The 8,815-nt window shown below is 28.3% G+C and overlaps 1 protein-coding gene across 8 annotated transcripts in view; it reads left to right on the forward strand.

Annotated features, from left to right (window-relative positions):
* Positions 1-8,354, forward strand: part of wdb (serine/threonine-protein phosphatase regulatory subunit widerborst) — an 85,755-nt gene extending 77,401 nt beyond the window's left edge. For all 8 annotated transcript variants that reach the window (XM_075289854.1, XM_075289864.1, XM_075289806.1 and 5 more), the window contains one exon: positions 5,469-8,354. In XM_075289854.1, the coding sequence (XP_075145969.1) occupies positions 5,469-5,805 (337 nt within the window). In that variant the 3' untranslated portion in view covers positions 5,806-8,354. The remainder of the gene's footprint in view (positions 1-5,468) is intronic.
* Positions 8,355-8,815: the final 461 nt, after the last annotated feature.

The following is an 8,815-nucleotide window of genomic DNA, read 5'->3' on the forward strand; positions in this document are numbered from 1 at the left end:
TTTCTAGGAAAATTTTGTCTAAATTTTATTTCTATAGAAAATTTTGTCAATATTTTATTTCTATATAAAATATGTTGTCAAAATATTATTTCTATAGAAAATTGTTTCAACATTTTATTTCTTTAGATTTTTTTCAAAATGTTATTTCTATAGAAAATTTTGTCAACATTTGATTTCTATAGAAAATTTTGTCAAAATTTTATTTCTATGGAAAATTTTGTCAAAATTTTATTTCCATAGAAAATTTTGTCAATATTTTGTTTCTATAGAAAATTTTGTCAAAATTTTATTTCTATAGAATATTTTGTCAAAATTTTCTATGGAAATAAAATTTTGACAAAATTTTCTGTGGAAATAAAATTTTGACAAAATTTTCTATAGAAATCAAATGTTGACAAAATTTCTATAGAAATAAAAATTTTGACAACATTTTTTGACAAAATTTTCTATAGAAATAACATTTTGACATAAAAAAATAAAATTTTGACAACAACAAAAAATTGACATTTTATTTCTATAGAAAATTTTGTCCAAATTTTATTTGTATCGAAAATTTTCTCAAAATCTTATTCCTATAGAAAATGTTGTCAAAATTTTATTTCTATGGAAAATTTTGTCTAAATTTTATTTCTATACCCGTGTAAAAATTGGTAGATCTGACCAGATATTATTAGATCTCCTGCCATATCTGGTTAGATATGGTGGTATATGTAGGCAGATCTGGTCAGATCCGAAAAATGGTAATATCTGATCAGATCTAATTCTAAAGGAATTAGATCTGACCAGATCTCAAATTTGGCCCACATCTAATTATATCTAATTTGATATAATTAGATGTTAATATATCTAATTATATATAATTTGATCTACAAATTCAAAAACCTACCCGTTACACATGATATTACCGTAAGTAATAAAACGAACTATATTATATAATGTACTATATTATGATTTACATTAATAATGATAAAACTGAGATCATCATACATTTCATAGATGATTAGGAACTAAATTGTGACAATTCAATAAAAAATAAAAATAAAAAATAAAAAATGAAAACATAAAAGTCTAAATTGTGTAAAGTCAGCACTATTTGCGGCGTTTGATTTCTCCAAGGCGCTGGGACATTGCTCTCTCGACATCGTTCTTAGATTGGGGCTCCCAATTTCTCTCTTTTGCAACCCGGAACGAAAAATCTAAAGACGGCAAAAGAATTTATCACTACATTTGAAATTTGTATGTTTAGTATATGTATATACTTACCAATAATTGCCTCTCTGGCTCTGTAATTAAGGGCAACAACTGGCTCTAATTGACGTTCCAAGCCTTGCGCCCTTGGAGGTTGTCCAGAATGTTTATTTTAAAAACGCCTTCCAGAAGCTTTCGCGCCACATGGGACGATTTGTGTGATGTCCCCAACGCCATATTATGGATGATGGCACGACAATATATGTTATTGCCTATGCACATCATCTGTAAAGATAAAAAAAATTAAATTAAACTCCTGGATATGTTGAAAAGAAAATCATTTTATGACCTATGTGCTATGTTCTTTCAAACAAAACGAATATTCGAAGGCAAAATTGTATATGAATGGAAATCATCCAGGGCATTGCGAAACATTTCATTTGTCTAAATTCATTGATTCAGAAAAGTAGACAAGAAAACAACGTAGGTTTTGATCGAAAACCAAAAATCAAAAAATACTTTTGACAATTATTACCCTAGCTCTTGTTACCTTACTTTTTCATCAAAATTGCTTCCTAGGAGCTGCTCGTCATCATTATCATAACGTTGGGAAGATTCCTCTACCGCAACAGCTGGCAATGTCTGGGTTTCTTTTAAGGCAGCGAGTTGCTCCTCTGTCTCTTTGATTTCTTTTTTGTAGAACAACCATTTCGTCTTCCTGAAAGAAAAATCAACAAGTTTATAAAAAAATATAATACCGAAATACTCAACTTACCTCGTCACTGGACGTAGGATACGCGTCTTTTAATATTTTTTTTATTTGCGATTGCCCGTTGTTTTTTATTTTTGTACATTTTCTTTAATGACGCCAACCAGCTACGCATGTGTGCTTATGTTTCAGTAAATGATTTTCAAAACGGCATTTTTCAAACGTTTGTTTTTTATTTTAACTGCATTCGGTTAGGTGTTGTTGAAAATTATAGAAAACTAGATGTAATTTTTTATACCCACCACCATAGAATGGTGTTGGGGGTATAATAAGTTTGTAACACATCGAAATATCGATTTCCGACTATAAAAAGTATATATTCTTGATCAGGGAGAAATTGTAAGACGATATAAGAATGTCTGTCTGTCCGCCTGCATGTCTGTTTTAATCACGTTACAGTCTTCAATAATGGTACTGTGTATCGGTACAGTTATTGATATATCCCCCTTATAAACCCGCCGTCCGATTTTGGGTCTAGATTCTGTACGTTTTTAGGAACCACAATTAGGTGTGCTGAATTTTGTGTGTATCGGTGCATGTTTTTGGCATAGCACCCATATAGACTGATCTCCCGATTTAACTCTTTGGGCTTATTTTAACCGTAGTTTTCATCTGATTTGCTTGAAATTGTAACGGATTTAGCCTCCATATAAACCGATTTCACTTCCTGAGGGTATAGAAGGCGCACTGAGTATGAAAATTGCTTGAAACTGAAAGCAAAAATTTCCAGATTTTACTTTTCGTAATAATTTGAGTAATGGTGGTAAAAATCTACAGATTTTTGATTTCAAATCAAGGCGTTATTTCATACATACGTAGAATCTTTAAACTTATCTTCGGGAAGCGTACTGGATGAACTGGTTGAACCTCCCTGAAATTCTAAATATTATCAAGGCAACTGAAATTTATTATTGGATACTTTTTTACTCAATACCAACCCCAGCAAAAAATGGAGCACTATTTCAGCAGGATTGTAAGGGAGAGATGCAGTACCAACTGCTTACGAATCAACCGAATCCTCGCTGATTTTTGTGGGCGATGTCCTGATTTAGAGCAGCTTCTACATAGCGCTGATATAACTGCTCATTTCAATAACAATATTGCTCAGAAGTGAGCAATATTTTTATTGGTATGAAGGAAAACAGCACTACTTTTCGTGCATCTATACTGCATGAACTGGTTGCAATAACGTCAACGAATGATCATAAACTAATTTGATTATTCGTTTACGTTATTGCCACCGATACATGCAGTGTGGATGCACTGCCTACTTTATTGTATAACAAAAAGCGCAACTAAATTTTACTGCTGAAATATTTTTTGCTGGGACGCTTTCCTCCATACTGCCAGAAGAGTATTATCAACATTGGATTTTACTTGTAGTATGTTTAAACAATTTACTTTTGCGAAAAATCTCAAATTAGACTTTGAAAGATACCTATGTGCTATTAAAGTACTTTGTTAAATAATTTGAGAAATTATATGGAAAACATTGTATGACATATAAATGTGAAAAATAAAAAAATGTTTGCTATTTCCAATACTAGTGTTTGATTTATTGTCATACATGTACGATTAGATATGGTCCAATATATGCTAGATGCAATTAGATATGACGCCATATATAAATATATACATTTATATCTTATTAGATATTGTTTATATAATTAGATATAACAATATATATGCTGAGATCTGGCATTATATCTAATCATATATAACACAATATGTGTCATATCTATGTAGATCTAATTATATCTGCAACCATATATGATCAGATATATTTAGATAGACTTTGATATAATTATATATGATCAGATCCACCAATTTTTACACGGGTAGAAAATTTTGTCAATATTTTATTTCTATATAAAATATGTTGTCAAAGTATTATTTCTATAGAAAATTGTTTCAACATTTTATTTCTTTAGATTTTTTTTCAAAATGTTATTTCTATAGAAAATTTTGTCAACATTTGATTTCTATAGAAAATTTTGTCAAAATTTTATTTCCACAGAAAATTTTGTCAAAATTTTATTTCCATAGAAAATTTTTCTCAATATTTTATTTCTATAGAAAATTTTGTCAAAATTTTATTTCTATAGAATATTTTGTCAAAATTTTATTTCTATAGAATATTTTTATTGAAAATTTTGTCAAAATGTTTTTCTATAGAAAAAATTTTTTTCTATAGAATATTTTGTCAAAATTTTATTTCTATGGAATATTTTGTCAAATTTTTTTTTCTATAGAAAATTTTGTCAAAATTTTATTTCTATAGAAAATTTTGTCAAAATTTTATTTCTATAGAAAATTTTGTCAAAATTTTTTTTCTATAGAAAATTTTGTCAATATTCTATTTCTATAAAAATTTTTGTCGAAATTTTATTTCTTTGAGAATTTTATCACCATTTTATTTCTATAGAAAATTTTGTCAAAATTTTATTTCTATAGAATATTTTCTCAAAAATTTATTTCTATTGAAAATTTGGTCAAAATATGATTTCTATAGAACATTTTGTCAAAATTTTGTTTCTATAGAAAATTTTGTCAAAATTTTATTTCTATAGAAAATTTTGTCAAAATTTTATTTCTATAGAAAATTTTGTCAAAATTTAGTCAGTGCATAGTTTTAAGCTGAAATCAAAAAAGCAACAACAATGATTAAAAAAAACCAACAATAACAAAACAAAACGAATGAGAAAAAGGGAAAGCACGCTCAAAATAAACCCAGCCAACTGCACTCAAATCGACGATTTGATGGTGGCAAAGGAAAAGAGAAATGTTGTATGCATTTATTTAGGCATAAACCGGCTATCATAAATCTTTTTTCGGAAGGTTCAAGTGTGGTTCACCATGGGTTTAGTGAACTGCCTGAATTTATTCTGATAATTGGTTGATAGTTTTGCTGCAAGTCAATGAGCTTAACATAGATTCGGGCAGCACTCAGTGATAAGAGAGAAGTTCACCAATGTGGTATCACAATGGACTGAATAGTCTAAGTGAGCCTGATACATCGGGCTGCCACCTAACCTAACCAAACCCAACCTTGCTGCAAGTAGAGGATTCTGATGAGGAATGTGGTAATTCCGTCCATCTAACCATCTTGCAGTCTATAGGGCGTTGCCCAAATAAATTTCACAAACATTCTTTTCCTCTGTTGGTTAAGCTACACTTGTAGTTTAGTCAATACATGGTTTTAAGCTGAAATCAAAAAAACAACAACAAAATTTTATTTCTATAGAACATTTTGACAAAATTTTATTTCTGTAGAAAATTTTGTCAAAATTGTATTTTTCAGTTTCGATTAAACACTAGAAAAGTTTTTCAGTGGTAGTTATTTTTAGCTGGAGTTTCGTCCAAATTAATTATTTCATATATTATTACAATTTTGATACCAGCTTATTGGACATGAAGATCCTATTGAATACCCGAGTAATATTTAGTTATTGAAAAGATGATTCTTACAATTTAAGATTTTTAATGTTTCCGTTTTTTTCGAAATTTTCAGAGAAAAGAAACGCGAAAGAGATCGCGAAGAACTTTGGAAGAAACTCCATGAACTTGAGCTCAATCGTACAAAGAGCATTCAGGCAGCAAATCCATCAACAAATGCTAGCGGTGCGTCAACAACAGCCGGCGGTGGTAATGCCAACAGTCAGCAGCTGAACACAAATTCGCAACAATCGAATAATAGCAACAGTGCCGCCGCCAATGCCCTGGGAGCATCAGGCGATAATAAATCGGTAATTGGGTCAAGTGGAGGAACCTCAGCGCAAAGTGGTGGAGCAACAGGTTCGCCTAATCCCTTTGCCAAAATAAAGATAGACAAGGTAGAGAAAGATTAAGACGCTTTTAAAAGCAAAGCCACTAAATAAAAAAAAAATCAACACCACCACCACCACCCATTACCATTACAATGCAAATTCTAATATGCTGCAAAACAACACCATAATAAAAATAATAAGAACAAAACGGAATGATGAATTAAGGCAGACAAGAAATATGAAGAAATAAGAAACAAAAAAGGAGAAATAAGAATAGAAAGAAGATAATACACACACACGATCATCAGGAAATATTCAAATAAATCGTATTAATTCAAACTGTTATAAGCCTATTAGGTAAACACAAATAAACAAAATATGAAAATAAAAATGAAAAAACTAAAAAAAAATAAACCATCATACATACATAGAGCGTAGAGCGCCTGTTACAGAGAAATCTAAAATATAAAAAAAAACAACCTTATATATAAAATAATAATAAAATAAAATAAAAAAAACTAAAACTAAGCAAACAAAAAACCGAGCTATAATACAACATGAAGAAGAAATCAAGAAAATCTGAAATCGGTTAAAAGGGGAAAAAGCTAAAGCTTAAGAACTTTTGAGGTTAATAAGAAATCCGAGAATCCTTGATTACATACATGGTGATGATGTTAATGAATGGATGGAGAAGATCTATGGATAAGCTTTGCAGTAGCCCTAGAATTAGAAATCTAAAATCTAAAAACTTTAATCTAAAGGGATTTTTTTTTCGTTGATCTATACAAAATCCTTTTGGAGATTATGTTTTTGGGCAAATTTCTAATATGATTAACTTATGCCTATTTAATTATTAATTAAACAAATACAAGAAAACAAACAAAAAATATATCTATAAAATAAAACTCATTTGCATTATATATATATATGGAGAAAAAATAAAAAAAAAAAACAAATACAACAAAGCAGAATACAAATGATTAATTTTTAGAAAGAGAAAAACAAAACCAACAACAAATACACATCTAATATATATATAAATACACATACAAAAAAACAAAATATACATACATAACTACTATATGAGAAAACTATGTTACAAAAAAAAAAGAAATAAATGAAAGCAGAAGCAGACAAAAACAGTATGAAAATAACATCAATCATCTAAGTAAAAAAAATGAAAATGAAGAAAAAAAACTTTATATTAATGTGTAGACAAGGCCAAAAATCCCCTTAATAAGGATACCAATAATAACAACAACAACACAGTACCAAACGAATCTGGAGTCTAACAGCAGATTTGTTATAACAACAGAAGCTTTTGCTACAAATTCAAAAACAAGAACAACAACAAACACAAGCATACAATGATAATAATAACAATTATTATTATTATTATAATTCTTATTATTATAATTATTATTTTATATAATACCTTTCTACCTAACTACCTACCACCTACTCCCCCGCCCACACCCACATCCAAAAATTTTCCACAGAAAAAAAAAAGAAAACTACCACCCTTCCCTTCCTTTCCCCTCCCACCACAATACACATACACATAAAGAGAAAATAAAACTAAGCGAAATCTATGGAAAAAATACAAAAAATATTTAAAAAAGGAAAATTCTAAAATTGTTGTATAAGTGCAGTATATAATAAAATAATAAATAAATTATTATATATAATAAACAATAAAGCGGAATGATTGATTGATTAAATATATATATATATATATTATAATTACAAATAATATAAAGCAAGAAAGAAGAAAAAGATTGATTGATAAAATTGTAATGTAATAAAGGAGGTAAGGATTGATTGTAGACATGGTCTAGAATTTACAATAAAAAAGGAAACTAAATTGAAAAGCATGTGGAAACAAAAAAAAAATCCCTTGAAAATAAATGAAAGAAAGGAAGCCACCACCCTCCCTCCCTAATTATATATAAAAAAATTATAATATTATATAATAGCACTAAAAAAAAACGATAACCTTTCTTCCCTGCATTAAACCTAGTCCAAAAAAGCAAATCCCAAAAAAACTCCTTTCCTTTTTGTTCCCCACCCTTCCCAAACCTCCTTCAAAATTTATTATAATTTATAAATATATATATACGATGTAAAGGAAAAGTATTTCAAAACAAAATCCCGCAAATATTGAACGTCACTCAAATTTGAAAAAAAATAATAATAAATAATATTTATAAATAATAATAAAAGAAAAACAAATTGAAACATTTTCCACAGTTGTTATATAAGAATTAATTTATATTAAAAGCGAAAAAAGGAAGAACAAAAATCAAGATAAAACCCCTCATCCTTGTGTATTGTAAGAAATAAAAACAAAAAACTTAAAAAGAGAGAGAAAAAATACCCCCCTCAAGAAAAACACACCGGTTATTCATAATAATAAAAAAACAAAAATAAGAATATGGTTTATTTGTAAAAAAAAAAAAAAACGAAACAACAACCAATCAACCTACTGTGTTTTCCTTTTAAAAAGTGTGTTTTTTAATAAGTTTTTAATAAATGTATGTAAATTTGTTTAGTTTAACGTTTTAAGTTTTCCATTTACTTTGTTAATAACACAAAAAATAAAGAAAAAACAAAAATCTCTTGTAATACAACTCCTAATTCTAATACTACTACTACTACCTTAAACATACACACAAACACAAACCAAACCCATTAAATACACATACATACCTAACATCCTACAACTACTACTACTATAACTATAGTAAGTTCACTATGTGGTATAAACTGAGAATTTTTTTAAGGCTTTTTAGTTTAGGTTTTTTTTTGAGTTTTTAAGGCACTCTCTAGTTTCTGTTTTCCAACAAAACGTCCAATTTGAATCTATTTTACTTATAATTTTAACTTATGATTCAAAAGTATAATTCTTTGTGATTGAATTTAAAGACAAAAAGCCCAGCATTTAAAAAATATTTGACTTAAACTTGCTCTCATAGAGAAGAGTTTGAAAATGATTTGAATTCACATAAATTTCTAATGTTTTTTCATACAATGTGCAAATGTTTAGCAAATACATTTCAAATGTTTTTGGATATTACATAGAAATATATTA

This window comes from Haematobia irritans, chromosome 1, assembly GCF_050003625.1.
Source record: "Haematobia irritans isolate KBUSLIRL chromosome 1, ASM5000362v1, whole genome shotgun sequence".
Classification (NCBI taxonomy): domain Eukaryota; kingdom Metazoa; phylum Arthropoda; class Insecta; order Diptera; family Muscidae; genus Haematobia; species Haematobia irritans.